Source organism: Diorhabda sublineata, chromosome 5, assembly GCF_026230105.1.
Source record: "Diorhabda sublineata isolate icDioSubl1.1 chromosome 5, icDioSubl1.1, whole genome shotgun sequence".
Classification (NCBI taxonomy): Eukaryota; Metazoa; Arthropoda; class Insecta; order Coleoptera; family Chrysomelidae; genus Diorhabda; species Diorhabda sublineata.
The window spans coordinates 4,603,390-4,626,450 of NC_079478.1; the positions used below are offsets into that span (position 1 = coordinate 4,603,390).

Genomic DNA, 23,061 nt, shown 5'->3' on the forward strand with positions numbered 1-23,061 from the left:
GACACAGAAACGGTGATGGTGGGAATTTTAAAATATGCGCTTGAAACAAGATAAATGTTTATTCATAATCAAAAACACTATTTGTAGTGTAAATAATGATTAGTAAATCTGATATCTATTTGTTTCAAAAATGAATTCCAATATTTGAAATAAATTTCTTAAATGTTTAACTTCCAATACCTTTTCTTGATAAATCATCTTGATTGTAGGTCCCTTTATATATTTTGATAAAGACCGAAATAGATCGAAATGTAAATTTTTGTTGTTCTTTATTAAATAATATATCTAATTATATAGAAGAAATTATGTTAATGTACATTTAGACATATATGCAACAAAGTATTCAAAATTTTTTTTCTATAAGACCATGGGTTTAAAAAATGGTTCCAATAGATCCTGTATCTGCAAATTGTGGGTAATATATTTGATAATATTATTGATATACATTTGAATCACTGGTATATTGACTTCAATTAATGTGACATATCTTCTAATTCAATATTTATTGACATATATTTCTCACATTTATTTACTCTAAAAAATGAGTTGTCCTACTATTAGTTCTGTTGTGAATCCCACTGTTAGTTATCAGTTGGGAAACAATCATGTTAGAGTATTTTACCGGATCTGTTCTGTAGAAAAACCGACTTGGGAGCATGTCAAAATAAAGAATTCAACAGTTTTTGTTAGGAAATTGCAGCAGATAAAAGACCCTTCCAAGTCTCACCAACCTCCAAGTTATTGGGAATTTAATACAGATGGTGTGTTTCATAATTGTACCCAGAACAATATTCACAGTGCTGTTGTCGAAGGATTAATTGAGAAGTAAGAAATGTTCTATTTTGTCATGGCATTTAGTAAAGGATATTTTAATTAGTTTTTGATGCAGAACTTCTGTTTTTATACTTGAATCCATAAAATTAATCAAATTTTGTTGGTTGAACATTCATATTAGTGGCTAAAGATTAATATTTTCTTTTCAATATCTTGGAATATCATTTCCACTGTGCTTTTAACGACTCTCAAACATAAATGGTTGCTGTCGAGCTAAGGCATAGCTAATTTTCACATCTTGGATGTAAAATGGAAGGTATTCTTTCTAAATTTTTACATCCTGGATATAAAATGATTCCTCTCATACTTGGAGGTGATCATGGAAGGTATTCTTTCTACATTTTTACATCCTGGATGTAACGTAATTCCTCTCATAACAGAAATCGATCATGGGAGGCATTCTTTCTACATTTTTACATCCTGGATATAAAATGATTCCTCTCATACATGGAGGTGATCATGGATGGTATTCTTTTTACATTTTTGCACCCTGGATGTAAAATAATTCCTCTCATAACTGGTGTTGATCATTCTTCCTACTTTATTGTACTCTGGTTGTGAAATAGTTCCTCTCATATAGTATATAGATCACTGAAGCTATTTTTTAACAAATAAATGATGTATAGGTTCTGTTATCTCATTTTGAAGCTCCTACAGTTGTCCATTTACTAAGCTAACATTTTTCTTTCCAAAATCTATAAAATTGATTGAATTATGTTTTGTATTAGATTAAAAGATGGTAACAATGCTGTGATCGTTGCATTTGGACAGACAGGTACAGGAAAATCAGTAACTTTGTCTGGAATAGAGCTTGTGTCAGATGAGGTGAGACTGTTTAAATTACATACATTTTCAACTTACCGTTTTTGTAACTATTTCTTAAAACTTACGACTTCTTATTTTCTTGAGTATTTTTGTTTATCTTTATTTAGAATTTTGGTGTGATACCAAGAATGCTACGTGAGTTAATGATGTTCAAGAAATCGATGCAAACGAATAATACAATAACTTTGGAAATGACTTATCTTGAATTTTCTAAAACAGCGGTGTTCGATTTATTTAGAGAATATCCCAACAACTTGAATACATGGCATGCTAGTCAAGATGCAAAAAAAATTGCAATAATTTCTGAGAATCAAGCACTAAAGGCGTTATACTTGGGTAAATTATTTATCACACATTTTATTATATTATACTTCGACCTCACATCTCCCTTATGACTACTAGACTAAATAGGACAAACCTTAATTAATCTGGAATTATATAATGAAGAAATGCAATGAAGCACAAAAATTTAAACTATTTTAGTGGCTTTTTAGGTGAGGGAAGAAAAGAAACTAAAAAGCATAACTATTATTCACATGTCAATACTAGTGTACTTTCATTTTACGTAACCATTGAAGATTTAAACTATAGTGACGGTCATAAAATTGAAGTCAGAGTGAGTATTATCATTCCTATTAATAAGAAACTCAATTTTTTTTATTAAAATGTGTCATAACATCGAAGAAATTGAAGTATATTTTCAATATTTTCTTCAAAGTTAGATTTAAAAGAATCTATTCCTCCCATTTACTATTTTATTCCGTACTCTTACGGAAGTAAGCTTCAAAGAATACCATTTTCTGTACACCGACGCATCCAAAACACCTAATGGCCTAGGAGCTGCAGTAGTAGCAGAGAACACGTTCACACTGGAGAGCTCTATGCCATATTACAGGCATAATTCATAATAGAAAACGAATCCGAATCAAGTTGAATCTGATTGACCAAGATTCGGCCTCGAGCGCTCCTTTTAAATGTGAAGGGATTCTTTTCCCGCCTTCAGACCGGACGAATCTGGTTCAATCAGGTTTGATTCGAGGTCGCACTTGATTCAACCTGTCAAATTTCTCGTCCGGTCAGACTTGAATCAACAACCATACGAGATGGACGTGGAGTTATTAATTTTAATGTTGAAGAAAATAGTGCGATTTATGACGCCAGTGATAAAAATCACAGCAACAGAAATCTCATATCTTTTGTGTGGAGGAAAATTGGCGAAGAATTAAACATTCCAGGTAAGAATTATTCAGGTTGATTCAGCTGGTGTGAAAGAGTGGAGATGACGAATCAGATTCAACTTGATTCGGAGTGATCCAGATTGATTCGAATTCGTTTGGTGTGAAAGGGGCCTAAGTGATAGCAAACGACTATAAGGCCTGCCGCAAATTGAACCTAGCCCACGCACAGCACACGCGAGGTTCAGACACCGCCCATGTCCACCTTTTTTATAATAGAAACGCCCACGATTTGTTCCCAAATCCCAATTAGTATACCAGATGACAGCGAGCCAGCAGCTTCTTCTCGATCTGGAGTCTGAATCTAAGGATGACAAAAGATTTATTATGTTGCAACTACCAACAAAAAAAAGTAAAACAAATGAGTATTTGCGAAAAAGAGTGAGTTACGGAGAGTTCAAGTTGTCTGGTGAAATTCCAGAAAATATGTTCAAGGAAGCGTTTCGGTTAAACAGAAGACAGTTTAGTGAGGCTCACACATTAAATGAAAAGGATATTACTGGTCAAGAGTGCAACGCAAAAAAGCCTATTGTTCATAAACTTCTACTTTATTCAATTCATAAAGTTTGGATAATTTTTCCAAGAATGTTGCTGTTAATTAAGAATAATGTAATTAGGAATGTTCTAGTTTAAGTATGTAAATTAAAAATGTTATTAATGGAATGTAAACATTAATTTAATACTACTAAGTTGAAGTATTACAAATAAAATCACTTACCATCAGTAAAATTAAATTCATTTGCTATGTTCTCCGACAAATCATCCTTCAGTTTTGCTCTCATATAATCACACAATTTCAATTAATTTCTCAATTTTTGAGTCAAAAGAAAAACTGTTTGGTAATGGATTAATGCATCTCAATGTTCTTATATCAAGAACATTCAGATGCATTTATACATAAAAATTATTTTATTAATCCAATTTCTTTTTAGAGTATTACATATCATGCTTTTTCTTTGTACTAATCAAAAAAATTATTATCAAATTGGAAAAATATTTTACTTGCAGTTGCACTTTATTGATCTTGCCGGTTCAGATACTGTAGGTAATCTAACATGCCTTTTTAAAAATAAAACAGAAGTTGGGGCAGCGAATTTAACAAAAACTAGCTTAGAACAATTTTTTTTATCATTAATGGAAAGGTCTCCAGAAATGATACGAGCAAGACAAAGAACAAATCCTTTGATATATTTTCTAAAAGACGATTTAAATAATAATAATTCATTACGGTAAGTTATTTATTTTTTTTTTATCTTACTTTATCTTTACATGAAATCTATTATCACTTTTATTAAATTATTATTCGTGATGGAAGTTGCAGCTTTGAGGAACTTTTTTGATTTTAGTTAGTACTATTTCCTTAAGGTGAGGCTTTATGTTGAACTGTTGATATGTAGTGAATATTAAGACTTCCTGAATACATGAGTTGTTCGACTGTGAATTTGGTAGGACTGATTCAAAGTTTCCAATTATTGCAGCTTCTCCCATACTTCAGAAGTTCAGTATTGTAATACTATTGCACTATAGGAAGTCTTCTTATGCTGCTATGGCTTGATGATCCTTACCAGAGAAATTTTACATCATAAGCAAAGAGAGTTTGGTGAGTGTTGTATATGTTTTGGTCTATTAGGTGGTCAGTGAAAATGGTTTTAATTGATTAAATGGACAAAAAAAGACAAATTGTGAATTCTTTGGATAGTGGAAAGTTCAACAAAGAAAACACTAAAATTGAAGGTACGAGAAAAGAACCTAGGAGTTCATGATTTGAAGTAACTGCACATCGACATTAGAATCAGCTTTAGAGGCATAAGTATAAAGGATTGTTGTCATTTAATTGACCAAATCGAAGAAAACAATACAAATAGTGAATTGTTTGTAAAGGTGGGATATATAGCTGAAACTCTGAAGGATACTGGAAAGTTTTCCAGAGCAAACACTACAGGTCGAAGGTAAAAGAAAGGAACCTATGTGTTCATGATTTGAAGTAACTGCACATCGACATTAGAGTCAGCTTTAGAGGCATAAGTATAAAGGATTGTTGTCATTTAATTGACCAAATCGAAGAAAACAATACAAATAGTGAATTGTTTGTAAAGGTGGGAGATACAGCTGAAACCCTGAAGGATACTGGAAAGTTTTCCAGAGCAAACACTACAGGTCGAAGGTAAAAGAAAGGAACCTAGGAGTTCATGATTTGAAGTAACTGCACATCGACATTAGAGTCAGCTTTAGAGGCATAAGTATAAAGGATTGTTGTCATTTAATTGACCAAATCGAAGAAAACAATACAAATAGTGAATTGTTTGTAAAGGTGGGAGATACAGCTGAAACCCTGAAGGATACTGGAAAGTTTTCCAGAGCAAACACTACAGGTCGAAGGTAAAAGAAAGGAACCTAGGAGTTCATGATTTGAAGTAACTGCACATCGACATTAGAGTCAGCTTTAGAGGCATAAGTATAAAGGATTGTTGTCATTTAATTGACCAAATCGAAGAAAACAATACAAATAGTGAATTGTTTGTAAAGGTGGGAGATACAGCTGAAACCCTGAAGGATACTGGAAAGTTTTCCAGAGCAAACACTACAGGTCGAAGGTAAAAGAAAGGAACCTATGTGTTCATGATTTGAAGTAACTGCACATCGACATTAGAGTCAGCTTTAGAGGCATAAGTATAAAGGATTGTTGTCATTTAATTGACCAAATCGAAGAAAACAATACAAATAGTGAATTGTTTGTAAAGGTGGGAGATACAGCTGAAACCCTGAAGGATACTGGAAAGTTTTCCAGAGCAAACACTACAGGTCGAAGGTAAAAGAAAGGAACCTATGAGTTCATGATTTGAACTAACTACACATCGAAATTAGAGTCAGTTTTAGAGGCATCAGCACGAAGGATAGAATAGTGAAACTTTGTTTGTGAATTTTCCTTATAACTATTCTAGAATATTCTTGTGTATTATTTATGTTTAGTGAGGCATTGATTATAGGAATATTTTTTGTAAAAGGAGGAGAATAAATTAGTTAATGAGGTCAGAATTTGTAGTAGTTTTGAATAAAGTTACAACCAATTAAGGAATTGAATTTATAGTTATTTCTGAATTAGTAGGAAGTTTATTTACTGTGGTAAAAAGGCGAGTGAACATGTTTGGAGGCTTTTGAAGCTGCATATAAAAATAGAAGCTTTTTTGTCAATTAAATCCTTTTTCCAACAATAGGGCACTAACTTTAAGTTTTAAACAATCAGTCTTGTAAAAGAATTCGGTTTTCATTTCTCGATTCATTAATTAGAATAAGAAATATTTGTAGAGTATGTATTTGAATTTATTTTGTGAAACCTCAAGTCGTTTAATTAACAAACATATGTATTAGTTTTATAGGACATATAAAAACAACAATCGAAGATTTACAAACAACGTTATCAATGATGAGATTTGGACAAATACTGCGAGGATATACACCTACAATTAAAAAAATAGAGCAACCAACAAAAATGAGCCTAGAAGGTAGAGTCAAGTATTTACAGGTAAAAATTATTTACAAAAATAATCAGATAAAAATACCAAAATATTTCGACAGTTCGACAAAGAAACCTTCTAAATACCTGGTCATGATATGTATTTACTTTGAGTTAACAAAGGTAGTCCCTTGAGAACAAAGTGGCCTCGGGAATTCTTCAGGATTCGGTACTAGACCCAACTTTGTGAAACATTCTCTACGATAATTCTCTTAGCCTGGAAGTGACAAGAAAATCTACAACCATTGCATTCAACACATTTAACACTAAAAAGCGACAAGAGCTTGTACTGAACGTCAACGAGAACTTGAAGCCTATGAAAGAAAAAAAGACTCAAGAAGTTACTATTACTGAAATTATTAAATACCAAGGAGTCCTAGTGGACTATCGACAAAGAAGAGGAGAATAATTAATAAGGTGGGTGGACCGAATAGCTGCAAAAGATCAGTCATTTGCAGCGCCCTAATAACATGATTTTGTATGGGCACCAATGTGGAGAAAGGCTGTCGTCACGAAAAGAACGAAGACAATACTAAGTCGATCCAAAAGAAACATACTTGTAAGGGTAGGTTAGGTTCTTCAGAACAATCTCGGTAGTGGACTTTAGAAGAAAACTACATACACGAAAAATACTGAGAACGAACAAAATATAAGTAAAATCAGAACCAAAAGAAAAACTATAAGAATGTGGGAAGAAAGTTGGGAAAACGAGACAAATATCCGTGAATGAGTAGACTATTTTCAATTGAAACAAGTGGGAGCTGAATGTTTAATTATACAAACTGTGTTTTATATTTATGTTCACATAAATTCCTAAGTGTACAATAACTACCTTTTAGATGTTTAACAATATTATGAACGTAATTTTAATTTCTATTAACCTTGTTCTTTGTGTAAGTTTTGGCTTTTTACGACCTTCGGCGTTAAAAACTACTACAAGGTCCCGAACACCCTAATCATCATTGATAGAAGGGGGATGTAGGGAAACCTGAAGTTAAGAAATTTTTTCCTTTAAAATTCGTTTCTTCTCGATATCTACTTATTAAAGGAGATGAACTGAAAGCATTTACTGAATTGTCCTTCCCCAATGGAGTAACATATTATGCGTTAAGAATTTATTAAATTATTTATAATTACTAAAAATATTACAAATACAAATTGATATGTACCTAATTGGCGGTTGTTTTAGCGTCAAATAAAAGAATTGAAAGAAGAGCAGATTCAAAATTCCATTTTATTAAATCGAGATCTCACGACTAATATGACTTCAGAACGTATAGCGCATTTGCAAAGAACGGTTAAAGCTTATTTATTAAATGAGATATCAGAAATAGACGTTATAAGAGTTTCCGATGTAGCTATGGTTTTCAATATATTTAGGGAGATGTATAATAATTGGGAAACGGAAAAACAAAAATTCGTTAGAGAAGGAAGTGTGGCAACAGTAAACAGGAAAAACACAGAATCTGATGTATCTTTACCAAAGAAACGAGGGTCGATACGGTCGAGCAGTACGCTAAATACCAGAGTAAATATATTTCTTCTTCTTTTTTTTGTAACACTAGAAACGGTTGGAGTAACTTCTACTTTAACTATTTTCAGAGTACTTTCTTCGTCTTCTTTTTTAAGTTTTTAGGACTATACAGTATTAAGTGTAGCAGGTAGAAAGATCATTATGTCAATATGAAAAAATATATGTCGAAATGCGTTAAATTTGAAGGAAGCTAAATATTGTTTTACTTTAATACTTTCGTACACCGCAAGTTGGAATTTTCAACAACAATTTTCATCGTGATATGCTCCCATTGCTCCGGACAGCGTTAATAAAGAATTTATAATACTCCAGTGGTCTACATCATACATGTTGACGCAACCGCGAAAGCCAGTTGAACAGATTTTACTTGCTCTCATGAATTAGTAACCTGGGTTTGTGCTGCTGGTGTGCTTTAGAATGCTTTACAATTACTGAGTCGTATCAGAAAGCGAAATAATAGTTAAACACAGTTTCATTTATGAAAAACTGGGTTACTGTCATTTAAGTTCAGACGTACCGGCGTAGAAACCCAAAAACTGAAACTTCGGACAATTACTTTCTCCGTTTCTTGTCTTCACCGTAGGCTGCGTGTTGGATGGACTGCCGGGTCTTCTAGAATTCCCTCTGCTCTTTCAAATATTAAGACGGCTACCGGCGTTTCTCTTCTAGGAGTGTTCCGGTTACTACTTACAACAGTGTTCTTTGGTTGGCTTCTCGCTTCGATGAGGATGGCGGTTCGATTTCGAGAGAGCGGTTGTTGGTTTTTGAATGAGTTGAGGAAATATGTTTACTCTCTGCAGGGCTGTAGATATGATCGATGTTACTGTGATGTATACTGCATTAGGCCGAAAAAGAAAAAAAAGCGAACAATTGAAACGAGGAGAATTGCCAGAGCAAAGAGAAAAATGCTTCTTTTTAGATATTGTGGATATGTTTATTTAGGTAATCGTTGGGTAGGTGGATACAGCTGCGACTGCATTATTCCCTATCGTCAGCCGTTTGACCAGTTAGTAGTTAACCAGTTCACGAGGTTACAGGAAAATCGCAGATAATCTGCATCATCGTCGATCCTTTCTCGACTCGGTACCATTTCTTTTATTGCTTTAAGCGTTTCCCTTTCTCAAGCGGATAGAGTCGTCTTGGCTACGGGTCCTTGAAATTCGAAGCGCGGAGGTAATAATAGTTTCGGGGGGAGAGCTATACTTTGCATTTAAATGGGGTAATTTTTTTGGTTATACTAGAAAACTTACATGTGGTAATGTCGTTAATAATTTCACATAATTCAATTCATATATTCAGCGCCATAATGGAAGGTTTTTAGAACCGATACTCGCCGTTCCCTCTACCCTGCATAGTATTCTTCTTTTTCATGGACCTAGAGGACGCTATTGATGTAATACTAATTTTAGGTGTCAAAAGAAAAACGTCGTTCAAGGAGATCAAAGGATGGGATTGTGGATGCGGATAAAGTGGATAAACAAGTTTCCGTTCAATCCTTTTTGGATATGTCAAGTATAAAAATCACGTCGCAGACTTTGAGAAGCAACCAAGAACGATGTAAGTGCCGTTGAAATAATAAAATACAAAGGAACTGAAAAATAAGATCCTGGGAAATGGTTATATTTTTATCTATACATGTTTTAATTTATACTTTTAATAATTAATTAGAAATACAATATCAATGATTTTGTATTTATTCTTATTTGAATATACTCATTTTTTTCGTTTTATCTATAGTTTCTGTAACCTCTGGGTCAATATCGCAAATACCAAAGAGGAAGCGATCGAAATTCGGCGTTATGTTGAACAAAAGATCTTCGGTTATTAAAAAAAAATCTGTTGGTAGTTTTATCTTCGGTAATATTCCTGATATATCACAAATACCCGAAAATATTCCGGAAAACACAGAAGCCTGGAACTCGTATACGAAAGAATCTGATTACAATAACTTTATGGTGGAGTACAAAGCAAATGAAAAAAATATCTCAGATACATACGCGCAGTATGTAGAAGAAATGAAAGCATTGAAAGAAGAAAAAGATAAAATTTATGCCATGGAACAAGAAATATTGGAGGTATATTTAATTTTGTTCCAAAAATTCTTATTCCATAATGTCATTATATTATACCATCTTAACCCATTGTTTATTAAATTCTAATAGTTTTATAAAGATCCCAGATGTCGGGATTAGCACTCAAGTATGGATTGGTCGGTTTTCGAACTGTTTTTATGACTTTTACTCTTGATTTCAAAACCGTATCGCATATCATAGAAAAATATCGTTTTCCGAGCTATCGGCCAATTAATATAACCTAACTTAAGCTAAAGTCAACCCAACCTTATTGAAGCTAAAATAAACCTAACCTAATTGAAGCTACAGTGAACCTAATCTAATTGAAACTAAAGTAAACCTAACCTAATTGAAGCTACAGTGAACCTAATCTAATTGAAGCTAAAGTAAACCTAGCCTAATTGAAGCTACAGTGAACCAAATCTAATTGAAGCTAAAGTAAACATAACCTAATTGAAGCGGAAGTAAACCTAATCTAATTGAAGCTAAAGTAAACATAACCTAATTGAAGCTACAGTGAACCTAACCTAATTGAAGCTAAAGTAAACCCAACCTTATTGAAGCTAAAATAAACCTAACCTAATTGAAGCTAAAGTGAACCCAACCTTATTGAAACTAAAATAAACCTAACCCAATTGAAGCTACAGTGAACCTAATCTAATTGAAGCTGAAGTAAACCTAACCTCACTAAGGCCAATGCAAACCTAATCAAAAAATGGTCTGCTCAAAGACATCAAGAATCAGTTATTCAGTCAATTCAAATAAAAGTTGAATGAAGAAAAAGGAGAAGAGTTTTTTTATTTCAGTTTAACGTGCCTCGGCAACGCTGGTCATTGTTACACAAAAATAAAGTTAAACGAAGGACTGTTACGATATCTATTACATTATAAATTATATATAATAAAAATATAGTATAAATATAATATAAATTAACTTAGCTTGGTAACTTTAAGGAACCCCAGGACTTTTTCGATTTCTGTCGGGCAGTTGAGAGTCTCCTTGAGTTTAAGTTTCAGATTAAACTGATAGTATGTAGTAAAGTATTGTTTGCAGTCGGTAAGGATATGCGTGACACAACAGAAATGTGATAACTTTGGTAGGAGGACGTAGTAAGTTTTGTGTGGTTGTTGCGGGTTGTAGTGGGTTGGTGTTGTTGATGAATTAGGAGTTCAGAAATATGATTGAAGACTTCTTTGGTACGGCGATCTGCAGATTCGATTCCACTGTGCTATGGAAACCAGATGAGAAAGACTGTTAGCAAGAGCGAGAGGTTGGTAGATGAATATTTTGGATCCATTTGACTTTTGAGTTATTGCACGTCTTTCCTCTCTTCAACCAAAATATTTCCTTAAAATAGGCCACTCAAAATTACACCTTTGGATTAATCCATAAATCTAATACAATAAAGTTAACTAGAAACCAACCAATTCAATTATTGGTACTAATTTTCGACACCTGGAAACTAGATAAATGGATTATACTACTTCGAATACTTCAAATTAACGTGTAGACACAGAAGTATAACCGAAATAAGCAATAATATCATATAGTTCAACTTTAATTCCAAAAAGGGAAAAATTTGACGATAATTTTTTTGGAAAATAAATAAATAAATTATACTGTTTGATTTTCCAGTTGCTCTGTACCTATACCTAAATAGATATTTTATGCATGACTCCGCAGCTCATTTTTCTGCTTCGTAGACTCCTACCATAGTTTTTTTCCCACTTGTGATGTTTACACTACTTCAGGACATTCCCAGGGTAGATGCTATATAACTTGCTCGAAGAATCTGGAGTTGTCTCCTTCTCTCATACCAATCGTCTTAAGGTGGTATTTGACCAGGTAGTGACCGCCAGAAGAGCGATTTAAAGTAGTTTCTTGACATTTTTTGAAGTTATTCAGACTTCTTAGCTGATAAAATTATGAATCTTTTGAATTGTCTTAGGCCTGGAGTGTTGCTCCACTAAGACTTCATCTGATTCTTCGGCCATTCAGTTCATTATTTGTGAGTTGTTCCCTTTTTGTGATACGACTGTCTGGTTCCTTCCCATAGCTTGCTTAACGGAGAGAACGTAAATGTGATTTCTAGAGAGATTTCTATATTTTATCTAAACATTCTTAAGCTTCATGTATTAGCCTCGAACTATCTGTGTACCAGAGAAATGCATTTCAAGGTTCCAGAAGATCTTTAGAACCCATGATTGATTACCACCTTGAAAGGGATGTCCGTCTCAATCATGTTACGTACTTGATGGATTGGTTTGTCACTGCTTGATGTAAATAATCCAAATTTCTCTTCGGAAATGGTGCATCTCCTTTAGAGCTAAAATTCGGGAACAAAAGAAGAGTAGATGCCAAATTAAATAGGCGTGCAAGAGTTTTGAGGATAATTAGGAGTGCGGATGCCTGTCATAGAGTGGGTAGATTATAGGAAGTATAATTCGCTAAAAATACTGTTTTGTTTATATAGAAAATTTTCTCACTTTATGAATAGCCTTTGTGTAACAACATAATAAGTTAACAATGATAATATTGTGTATGACTAATAATTTCAGGCGAAGCTGATGATCAAATACAAAACTATTGACTGCGACAAATTCACTGAATCGATTCTAAATGAAGCGGCAAATAAATGTGGTGAAAACATAGAAAGAGCAAAACTTGTTATTTTAGATAAACAAGAAATTGTTCTGAGGTGTTTGGCTGAACTGAAACTTTACTTGAACAATCGAAAAGAATTACGTAAACAGTTAAGCATTAATTTCGATAATTACTGTAAAGAAAATTTCAATATCACTTTTCCAGCAGCCAAAAGTTTGAGTTTTGTGGAAATGGTTGGTATATTTTTGTTACACAGGTATTTATAGTATAAAATATACTGTAAATACTAAATTAGAACCCTGTATATTATTTTATAAAATCCTACATTATAAAACCTAACAAAGTTTCTTTTAAATAAACTTTTATTGGACTTTATCCTCCAAAACCCTCTTTAAAGTGCATTATTTTGGCCTGTTAAACAGAAATTTTTAAAATTAGGTAATAGATTCTGTAAAGTTTATCAAAAACAAATGCAGTAATCTCGACAACAACTGTGAAAGAAATTTCAATATCATATATCAATAAATAGGTTTAGAACCTTTATTGGACTTTACACTCCAAAATCCATTTTTATGTGGGTAGAATTTCCCAAAAAACATTTTCTATTAAAAAATTACATAGTATTTGGAGATCCTACATTATAAGAGCCAGTAAATAGGTTTAGAACCTTTATTGGACTTCATAATCAATAATCCCTTTTCAATGAGATTTTCTCTATGCTTGTTTGATTGATTTTTTTAAATAGCAATAGAATCTGTAGAGCCCCATAAAAACCATTATCTATTAATAAATTAATTATTTCTAGATGAGAGATTCAATACAGTCTACAGAGATAGAAGAATTTCCATTCGCAATTGAATCCACGGTATTTGTGGAAGATATGGAACCAGTCGATATGCAGATAAAAGAATTCAAGAAACTGATGGATAAAGAAAGAACTAAAGTAGTTAAATTGAGAACGATTGCGAGAAAAAATGTATATGATAAACCTTGTTATACTCAAAATTAAAATATGATACTATCTAAAATTTGTTTATAGACACAATAACAATACTTTATGGATATTTATTTTGTATTATCGTTTATTACTTCATTGATTAATTCCAATATATCACTCCAAATAGCATTAACATCCTCATTACGCTCTCCGATACGAGTCAGTTGAGCAATGAAATATCCGTAACATAAATGAATAACTTCTTTACATCTAATAATTTTTTCAGCTTCCCTAGAAGAAAAACAAAATATTAGTTTACTGCAAACTAAACAACTTCATGAAATTTGAAAACTAAAACAAACACTAACTTTTTTTTGCATACGAACTTTATATTTGTATTCTCTAAAACTAATTCTATATGTTCGTTTTCAACACCTTCTTGGGCATCTTTATCACAGACCTAAAACAGATTAGATATAAAAGACAAGGATCGTTCCTGGTTATAGGATAATAAAATTTAAAATATTCGGGTACTGTGTTTTACACTATGTTCCACCAGTTGGCGCCACCGGTGAGAGAAGAGTTGAAATATAAAATTTGAATAACAAACGCTTGAAAACAGAGTTTATTTATAACACATTAATATAAATTAACAATGTTATTATTGATATTATTTTCCTTCATAGTATGTAATTTCGAATGATTTTCAGGGTTGAGGAAGGACAATATCAAGAAAGGCATCTTCACCTGGGTTTTTCAAATCTATCTACAACACATATGGCACAGAGGTAATTCGAATGTTGAAGCAATGATAAAGATCAAATAAAAGATCGAAACGTTGGCATTTTAAAAAACATAGACTGTTTTATTTTGAGTCCTCAATACCATTCGAAATTATAGAATGAAAATTTCTTAAGTCAGGGGTTTATAGCGTAAAACCAGTAACATATGAGACGGCTTTACTCTACACCATCATCTCTGGTAGTATTTCCAAACTCAGTAGCCCCTCCTTGGAAAGATGGTTCAGTTTCAAATGGCAATTTCAGAAGTAGCATCATAGAATTAGAAGGTATCTTACATGTAATCAGCCTGACAGATTTTATTGTTTTCGTCGGGCTTTTAGGCCCATAGCTTGGAAGTGATTCCATTCTTTCCTATTTTTTCTCCTTCCTTCTCGTTTTCCAGTCCTGAATGTCCATCATTTCGTTTTGTTGTTCTAAACTCTTCTATTATCTGTATGTAACCTAACAACTCTATTCTTTTGAATCTTAGCTCTGCTTCTGCAAATAAATTCCTTATTTCGTTATTTGTTCTTTACATCCAATTCTCCCCCCAAGTATCCTCTCCCATACATTTAACTTCTCTTCCTCCTCTTTGTTAAGAATCTACGTTTCGCCTCTGTAGCTCACTGTTAGGTTTTATTATTGTTTTGTACAGATGTAGCTTCGCCTTTCTGGTGATTTTTTTGGAACTTATTGCCGCAATAAGTGCTCCCAATCGTTTACTTTCTTTCGTCATTGTTGCTTCTAAATTTCTTTCCTCGACATTGTCGTCCTTTATAACCACTCCAAGATATACATAGCTTTGAACTTGTTCGAAGCTCCTTACTTTTTCTTTTTCCACTTGTATTGAAAAACAAGGATAAGAGGATAAGAAACATATTTAAATTTGTTTTTCCTTTTCTTTGTGAACTCTAATTTATTATGATAATTCATTGAATAATGTGGTCAAGCAATCAAAATTTCGATTTTATGAAGCTGCACCACCAAATACAAAATAAATTTTAGATGTTATACTTAGTTGAAATGGTTTGTAAAAATTTACCTTATCTATTTTTAATTTTTTATTGGAGAATAATAATACTGATAAATTAGTTAGAAAACTACATTCTCGTACTAACGTCGTTCTACGTATGTTGGACCTAGTTTCATTAATATATAGTAAGTAATTCGTAGGAAATTTGTATCTTCTATAATTAACACTTTCTGGGGTTATTGTAGCTTTGTGATTATTCCTAAAACCAATCAAATTAAAGGCACATAAATTTCAAATGTGTGTCTACATTATAACTAAAACTTGCACAACAATAATATACCTAGTAAGCAAAACATTGGTATTGTTCTTTAATCTGTTCTTCACTATATCCCAGGTTCGATGTTGTAATATATTACCAACTCCAGAATACAATACTGCTTTGACAAATTCATCTTTATCAGAATAGTCATCAGAAAATGGAAGTACATCATGTAAACCATCTACTAAGTAATCGGAATGAATTTTACGTAACTCTGAAATAAAATTATTATGAAAGTAGTTGCCCTAGGCGGGTCTAGGAGTGAAAGAGACGTTATAGTATCTTAATCGTCACGTCGAATCGCAGATTGCAATAACGGTAAAATTGAAGTATAGGGTATGTAAAAAAATGTGTTTTGTCAGGCGACGTGATGATAAAGATACTATGATGTAGCCTATAAACGTCACCCAGACCCGCCTAGAGCATCTACTTATGAAATAATCGATTATTATTTACTAAAATGTTATTAATAAATCTGAATAAATGAAAACAATCACTTACTTCGGAACATTTCCATTTTATGTGGAATTAAATTCAGATCTCTACAGAATCTTCTTAGTTTATCGGCATCAACTATCTCATCAAATTCTAAAAATTTTTCAAAAATTCTCATCATCGCTAGATGATCACTGTTTTCTGAAAATTCGCTTTTAATTTCCTTAATTGTTTCTTTATCTATTAAACCCGAAGAAAATATTTCTGTGTCAGTGGAAAACAAAGTTATGATGTCAATTATCGGAGATAGGCATTTGTATATATAAGAATTTACTAATGTTTTAGCCAATTTAGGTTCGAGCTGAAATTCTGCTAAAGTTCTTCCCAACGTTGTCAAATTTTCGTTTTCGTCAAGTAATTCTATTTCTTTTAATTCTTCTACCGCCTTAGAAACAGCAACTTCCTCAGGAGGAGTCGGTAAAGATTTCATGAATGTAAGTGTATCCATATTATTACTGAAAGCTTTTGAATCTAAAACTATTTTTGTTAAAGATGTGCGTAGTATTTCAGGTAACGTATATTCTTCAAAACAATCATGTTTGGACTGTGTATAGAGATGGAAACTTTGACCGGGTTGAACTCTCCCTGCTCGGCCACACCTTTGGATTGCACTTGCTTTTGATATCCAATTATTGTCAACACATTTAATACCTAACAAAATAACAAATATTATAATTCACAATGACTAAAACTAAGTGTCTTTTGGAATTTGGAATGGCATTAAACTTCCAAATGCATTTTAATATTCAAAGAATTACAAGTTGTTCAGAATGGTATTTATGCAGTTGTACAAAAAAAATGTCCGGTTTTTTGCGGTTGAGTTTTTTTATTACTCTTAAGAATGACCGCAATAAAGGTTATTATAATCAGTCGTAAAATACTGCCCAGTTTACATTTTAGCTTCAAGTACCGCAGTACTTAAACGGTTTGGTAGGCTGTTGGAACATTTCAATCTCACATAAGTCGTTCCACTCATATAACCTGACACAGGTCTGGAGTTATTACTACCATTAAACCACTAACAATGCAGAATTTCCATAGAAACTCTAGTCATACAAAAAACGTATAGGAAAGAATATCTAATGGTTTGAAAAAAGTAATTTTTTGTCCTTGTACTTTGAGATTCAAAGATAAACAAATTCACCTTTGCTTGTATCAAATCTTTGCTCCTTGTGTATTCCAGTATCAACAACATAAACAACATCATCAATAGTTACGGATGTTTCTGCAATATTCGTCGCTAATATAATTTTTCGTACACCAGGAGGAGGTTTACTAAAAATTTTGAACTGCTCCTTGTCGTTCAACCTAAAACAATAAGAAATAAATTATACTGTTACAAACTGGTCCACTGACATAGACCGTGAAGCCGGCGAAGAAGTATGTTTTTTTATTAGAAAGCAGCCAAATATCCCCTCGAGATTATAGAGAGGTTTCAGTCTAAAGTATTATGGACAATCATCAAGTAAATTCTGTCAAATAAGCAATAAGTGTGTTCAGTGAAGACTACTACGTCAGACTTAACAACCACCTAAATGAGCTAGCAGTGAATCTACTTGAAAACACAAAAAGTAATAAAATCTAAACCATTGGACTTGCCGTATCGTTTTTTTTTCTAACAGTATGATAATTTTTTAAGGAAATAGACAAGTTTAATAATTTGTTTAAAAAAAGTTACCTGGAATGTAAACAATATACTACCGTGCTACCTCTCTGTGGTATCATTCTTTGTACTTTAGCAATATCATCCCAACCTGGAAGGAAACAAAGAATGGCTCCTTCAGGTTTTGTACAATTTATGTAATCTATGACTTTAACAACATCTTCGTGTACTACTGAAGGTGCATAACTTTCACACATAGTTTTAGTCTTTGTTAAATCCAGGTCATTCAAATTGTCAATGAAAAACTAAAATCAAATTTATCTTTTTTTTGCTAAATGAAATTATTTAACAAATAGATGCTTACTCTTTCGACAGGATAGGTAAATCCGGGAATTTCTATCACTGGAGCACCATTGTAATAATTTTTGAACATATCTGTATCAATAGTAGCACTCATTACTATTAATTTTAAATTAGGGTTCTTTTTCAAAGAAAGTTTTAGGATGTTCATTAATAAGTCTGTATTAACATCTCTTTCGTGTGCTTCATCTAAAATAATGTGACTGAATTCTGATAAACTGCTATCCGATTGGACATGTCGTAGTAAAATTCCTGTTGTGCAGTATAAAATTCTCCCAGTTAATGGACGAAACACTGAATTTAATCTTACTTGGTAGCCTACAATGTGCCCAACCTAAAAATCACAATGTTAAAAAAAGCAATTAAACAATTAGTTTATGCTAAATTACCGATTCATTTCTTTCACTGCAAACTCGTTCTGCCAAAGAAATCGCAGCTATTCTTCTTGGTTGAGTAACTGCTATCATTCCTGTTTTTTCACTAAGTTCATGTTCTCTAACCCATGCCTCTAGTACATATTGTGGTATTCGTGTACTTTTCCCACAACCGGGTTCCCCTTTAACTATTATTACTTGGTTTGTATTTAACATTTCAATGAATTGTTCCCTAAAAATATTCATATCAAATGTAATTTCATCAATATGTATTACAGGCCTCAATTATATTGAAATATATAAATAGATAAATGTCTTACTTGTAAGCTGTAATTGGCAAAGGATGTTTTTCTTTAGCAATATACTTTTGAAAACCCAAAAATTTCTTTGTAATAGATTTCATGTGTAGTTCATGTTCTTGTGCAACAGTCAAGACATCTTTTGATTGTATTACTGAGGAATCTTGGCATTTCAAAATGTGAGGATTCATTTTTTCTTCATAAACATTTATAATCTTATCAATATTTTCTAACGTCTTTTGTCGAAGGTTCAGAAGTGGTATACTTCCTTTGGTTAATTGTTTTACTTCTTCTTTATCATAGATAATTGGTGCACCATTTGTTGTTATTTTGTTATTAAGTCTTAGCCAAGTAAGTGCAGCTAAAGCTGCCTTATCTGAAGCAACTTTCTTCCTATTATCTTTAGCTGAAATTAATTTATTTTAAAATAGACATATTGAAAAAACAAATACCTTTTGTAATTATTTACCAAAATCAAGTTTTTATGGAAGTCGAGATAATTGGTAAAGCACAGTGCAATGGACCTTTATATTTTATATAGATGCTACACACAGGCATTTTAGGCCTATAGCTTGTGAGTGATTCCCTCCAACGCTTTTCTTTGTTTTGCTTTCTATTCCAGTCCTGAATTCCTCTGTCTCTTAGGTCTTCAATCACTTCTGCGTACCATCTTTTCCTTGGTCTTCCTTTTTTCTTGTCCATTGTTTTATGTCCATCATCTTTTTGGTTGCTCTAAAATCTGGCATTCTCTCTATGTGACTCAGCCACTCTTTTCTTTTGTATCTTCCCACTTCCTCTGCTTTGTTAAGAATCCACATTTTGCCTTTGTAGCTCACTTTGTTTTATTATTGTTTTATAGAGATATAGCTTCGCCTTTCTAGAGAATTTGGTCTATGACCGATCTTTCATATCTGAACCCGCATTGGTAGTCTCAAAACAAGGTTTCTCTATACTCATTCAACCTCCTTTCTATGGTATTAGCCATTATTTTGTAGAATGTATCTAGTAATCATTAGATACAATTTATTTTCTTTATGCAATAATATCATGTCAGCTTTATTTTATTTTGATAACAAAATTTGTTGTCATTACCAATTAATGACTGGGACAACGACACAATGAAATACTAAGATATTCTATGCCTGTATGGCACAATGGCAAAGCATGTTTGATTACCTCTCCCTGAATCATTTAAACACAAGTAGCTACAGTAAATCCATCACAGTTACAGGAGACTTTGCTCCCCAATATTTATTAAACTTGTAAGAACAGTTAGTACATATATATATATATACATATTATATGATAAAATGTATTTCAATCTCTTTATAAACTCACCTAAAAATTTTATCTGAGTTGGCCATCCTATATTGTAAGTACATATCCAAGAAGCACCACCTCTTTGGTTTGAAAGTGATTTAAATGAAGGGGCTAAATGCAATGAATTATTTTTAGTTTCTTGTACTAATAATGTAAATATATTGTGCAAAACATTTTTAGGCGATGGGAACATTTTTAATGTTTGTTTGGTTTCCTCAGTATCTGCATAATATATTTGTTGAATCTGTAACAATAATAAATTTAGCAACTAAATAATATGATGATATTAAGGTATACCTTATTTAATTCAAGATTTGTTAAAAAACTTTGTTGGGTTACATTTTCATTACTATCACTGCTTAAGTTAGATATATTCAATTTATTTCTGTGTCTATTAGATCGCCTGTTCTCTTCATCTTCAGTTTTGGTAGCATAACTTCGAACACCAACTTTAAGTACACCAGACAATTTTGGTTTCACGAAATTTGTCCAACTGTAAAGATTTCTTGGTCCATTATTGAAAAATACGTCTTTTATAGAATTTATTTTTCTGTAACACTAAAATATGAAACGAAAATGGATTTAATCATACAAAAATAACCATAACTTACATTAAACCTGTGACTTATAGTTCCTTTATTTAAAACATTAAAACAGTATTTAGATAACATTTTAAAATTCTTCAAAATCTATTTAAAATTTAAAGGTTACAAATGTGTTTGAAATTAATGATATGAACAAGGTTGTAGTCTTCTTCATTTCCATGGCCTCTTACTTTTAGACCGTAGTATTAACAATAAGAGACACGTGGTCCAACAAACGTTAGGCTTACAACAATTCAAGAAGTAGTCCATAACCTGTAAATCTTAAAATAATGTTTATACAAATGATCCACATTCATGAGTAACGTCATTTCGTATTAGTGAGTATATAACATGTAGGGTTTAGAAAAATAATTTTTAATGTTCCGACGACGAACGATACTCTTGTTAACTCTGGTTTTATTGATAGTCTTTTTTATAACAACAAATTACCTACTTATTACATTATCAATCGAAAATGAAATAGGTAGCAAATCTGTGGAAGAATTTATTTATCAAAAACTTGAAGAATTACCAGATCATTATAAATTACTACCGTCACAGTACAATAACGAAATTCCAGAATCGTTCGAAAGTTTTAAAATTTCATCAAATATAACCAATAAAATTGACATAATTTGGAAAATAGCCAATTCTTGGACCAATAATACCAAACTAATAGATATAAAAAGCAAATATGTTGGAGACATTCTTTTAATGCTTCAAAGGGGTAAAATAATTAAAGCTGACATAGATTCACGAGGAACTCAGCTCAAATTACTATTAACATTGCAGGTAAAATGAAATATACAAATTTTTGAGTACATGCAAATCATGTTTTTTCTTTAATTTCAGGGTAATCAAGAGGTTATATTCAAACCAAAATGGTATGACAGAAATAAAATAATTGATGGACCAGTATATGCTGGAAAAGATCGCTACAATTCTGAAATAGTTGCATTTTATTTATCAGTTATTTTAAATAAACCCTTATGTCCAATAAGCATCGAAAGAAAATTATCGCTAAAAAATGAAATTTTACCTGTTGCAACAAAAAGATTACTTAATACTGCGCTGATTGAAAATAATAGGAGCTGTTTATATGGCAAATGTTTTTATTGTAACATCAATGATCCAATATGTGATGATGATAACTCGTCATTATTGGGGGCTGTGATAATTAATTTTAAGGCAAATTTAGTTAATCATAGATCACCATGGCAACGTACATATAAAAAAGGAAAAAATGCACTGTGGCAGGAATTTCCTGATAATTATTGCAAGTAAGTGTTTTTAAACCACTCATATCAATTATCTTTTTATTAACACATAGTTTGTTGCATTATTCAGCATATAAATGGAACTATTTTACAGCATTGTTGGTCAAAAAATATCAAGAAAACGTCTTTATGATCTGATAGATATATCACTGTTTGATTTTATCATTCAAAATGGAGATAGGCATCATTATGAAACATTAGATGATACGGTACTATGGTTAGATAATGGTAAAGGATTAGGAAATCCCTATAAACACCATATAGACATTTTAGCTCCTCTTTACCAGTGTTGCATGTAAGGTGCTAACAGTATTTTTAGTTGTCTAGGATTAAAAAAAAGACTTTTTAGATTAAGAAAATCAACTTTGAAAACTCTTCTAAGTCTAACTGGAGGAAGACTTACAAAAAAGTTGAAAAAAATGCCTGGAATTAATAATTTAATTACATCTGAACACCTCAAAGCAATGGAAGATAGATTATTACTTATTTTTGCCACAATTGAATACTGCAAAGATAAAAACTTGCTTTAATTTTTGAAGTGTGATAATTTGAGAAAGATAAAATATAAGCTGTAAATATTTTATATTAAGAGTATTGACTAACTCAGTGGATAAAAGTTCAGTTTTATTCTGTAAAATTGTAAATATATATATTTTCTTACCTTTGGAAAATCTGTTTGCTGTTTGATTTCCCTTTGCTCCAGTTTATCCAGAACCCATTGGAGAGTAAGTTTACTCTTTTTGAGTAGTTCATTCAACTTTTTCAGGCATTCCCAAACCAGCTTGGATCATACAACACTTGAACTCAAAGCTCTAATTGTTGCTTGGCTTTCTGACAAGAAGATAATTTCCTATTTCCAATAATTCCTTCCTAATTTGGACTGGACACATATATATATATATATATATATATATATATATATATATATATTGCACATATGGTGTACTTCCAATCTCTCTTTTACTATTTTATAGTCATCTGTGTATCATTTGATGGTATTTTTGTTCATTTTTTGTGTGATGTTTTAATCTCGATCACTTTTAAATCTTAGTTTCAAGGTACCATTTTTACTATATATGAAAGCCTCACAGATCTTTGGCAATTCATAGGGAAAATACTG

At 32.0% G+C, this 23,061-nt stretch overlaps 3 protein-coding genes across 4 annotated transcripts; 2 read left to right on the plus strand and 1 right to left on the minus strand.

Annotated features, from left to right (window-relative positions):
- Positions 1-541: 541 nt before the first annotated feature.
- LOC130444372 (kinesin-like protein KIF9) lies at positions 542-12,884 on the plus strand. The gene is made up of 10 exons (XM_056779465.1): positions 542-825; positions 1,563-1,659; positions 1,767-1,995; positions 2,154-2,275; positions 3,903-4,123; positions 6,264-6,417; positions 7,598-7,936; positions 9,352-9,499; positions 9,680-10,017; positions 12,573-12,884. The coding sequence occupies exons 1-10, from the start codon at positions 542-544 to the stop codon at positions 12,882-12,884; spliced, it is 2,244 nt and encodes a 747-aa protein (XP_056635443.1).
- LOC130444035 (ATP-dependent RNA helicase DHX30-like) lies at positions 12,474-20,930 on the minus strand. 2 transcript variants are annotated; one of them, XM_056779003.1, is made up of 13 exons: positions 20,692-20,930; positions 20,378-20,638; positions 20,099-20,324; positions 18,782-19,166; positions 18,477-18,693; positions 18,092-18,421; positions 17,803-18,032; positions 17,269-17,432; positions 16,131-16,775; positions 15,651-15,843; positions 15,380-15,569; positions 13,924-14,015; positions 12,474-13,846 (listed from the first exon to the last, which is right to left on the minus strand). In XM_056779003.1, exons 1-13 carry the CDS (start codon positions 20,749-20,751, stop codon positions 13,684-13,686), a joined length of 3,156 nt encoding a protein of 1,051 aa, XP_056634981.1. In that variant the 5' UTR covers positions 20,752-20,930; the 3' UTR covers positions 12,474-13,683. The 2 variants fall into 2 exon arrangements, with proteins under 2 accessions (XP_056634981.1, XP_056634982.1); XM_056779004.1 differs by having other exon boundaries at positions 20,378-20,630; positions 20,692-20,745.
- On the plus strand, positions 20,865-22,612 carry LOC130444036 (glycosaminoglycan xylosylkinase homolog). The gene is made up of 4 exons (XM_056779005.1): positions 20,865-21,456; positions 21,517-21,944; positions 22,036-22,236; positions 22,291-22,612. Exons 1-4 carry the CDS (start codon positions 21,043-21,045, stop codon positions 22,469-22,471), a joined length of 1,224 nt encoding a protein of 407 aa, XP_056634983.1. The 5' UTR covers positions 20,865-21,042; the 3' UTR covers positions 22,472-22,612.
- Positions 22,613-23,061: the final 449 nt, after the last annotated feature.

Excerpts from the sequence above, each read along its gene's own strand:
- LOC130444372 (XM_056779465.1), top strand. The coding sequence starts at position 542 with ATGAGTTGTCCTACTATTAGTTCTGTTGTGAATCCCACTGTTAGTTAT. Across the intron at positions 1,996-2,153 it reads ACTAAAGGCGTTATACTTGG|GTGAGGGAAGAAAAGAAACT; the intron begins GTAAATTATTTA and ends GTGGCTTTTTAG. Across the intron at positions 10,018-12,572 it reads TGGAACAAGAAATATTGGAG|GCGAAGCTGATGATCAAATA; the intron begins GTATATTTAATT and ends TAATAATTTCAG.
- LOC130444036 (XM_056779005.1), top strand. The coding sequence starts at position 21,043 with ATGTTCCGACGACGAACGATACTCTTGTTAACTCTGGTTTTATTGATA. Across the intron at positions 21,457-21,516 it reads AATTACTATTAACATTGCAG|GGTAATCAAGAGGTTATATT; the intron begins GTAAAATGAAAT and ends CTTTAATTTCAG. Across the intron at positions 21,945-22,035 it reads TTTCCTGATAATTATTGCAA|CATTGTTGGTCAAAAAATAT; the intron begins GTAAGTGTTTTT and ends ACTATTTTACAG.
- LOC130444035 (XM_056779003.1), bottom strand. The coding sequence starts at position 20,751 with ATGTTATCTAAATACTGTTTTAATGTTTTAAATAAAGGAACTATAAGT. Across the intron at positions 20,639-20,691 it reads CTATAAGTCACAGGTTTAAT|TGTTACAGAAAAATAAATTC; the intron begins GTAAGTTATGGT and ends TTCATATTTTAG. Across the intron at positions 17,433-17,802 it reads GTATATTGTTTACATTCCAG|GTTGAACGACAAGGAGCAGT; the intron begins GTAACTTTTTTT and ends TTATTGTTTTAG.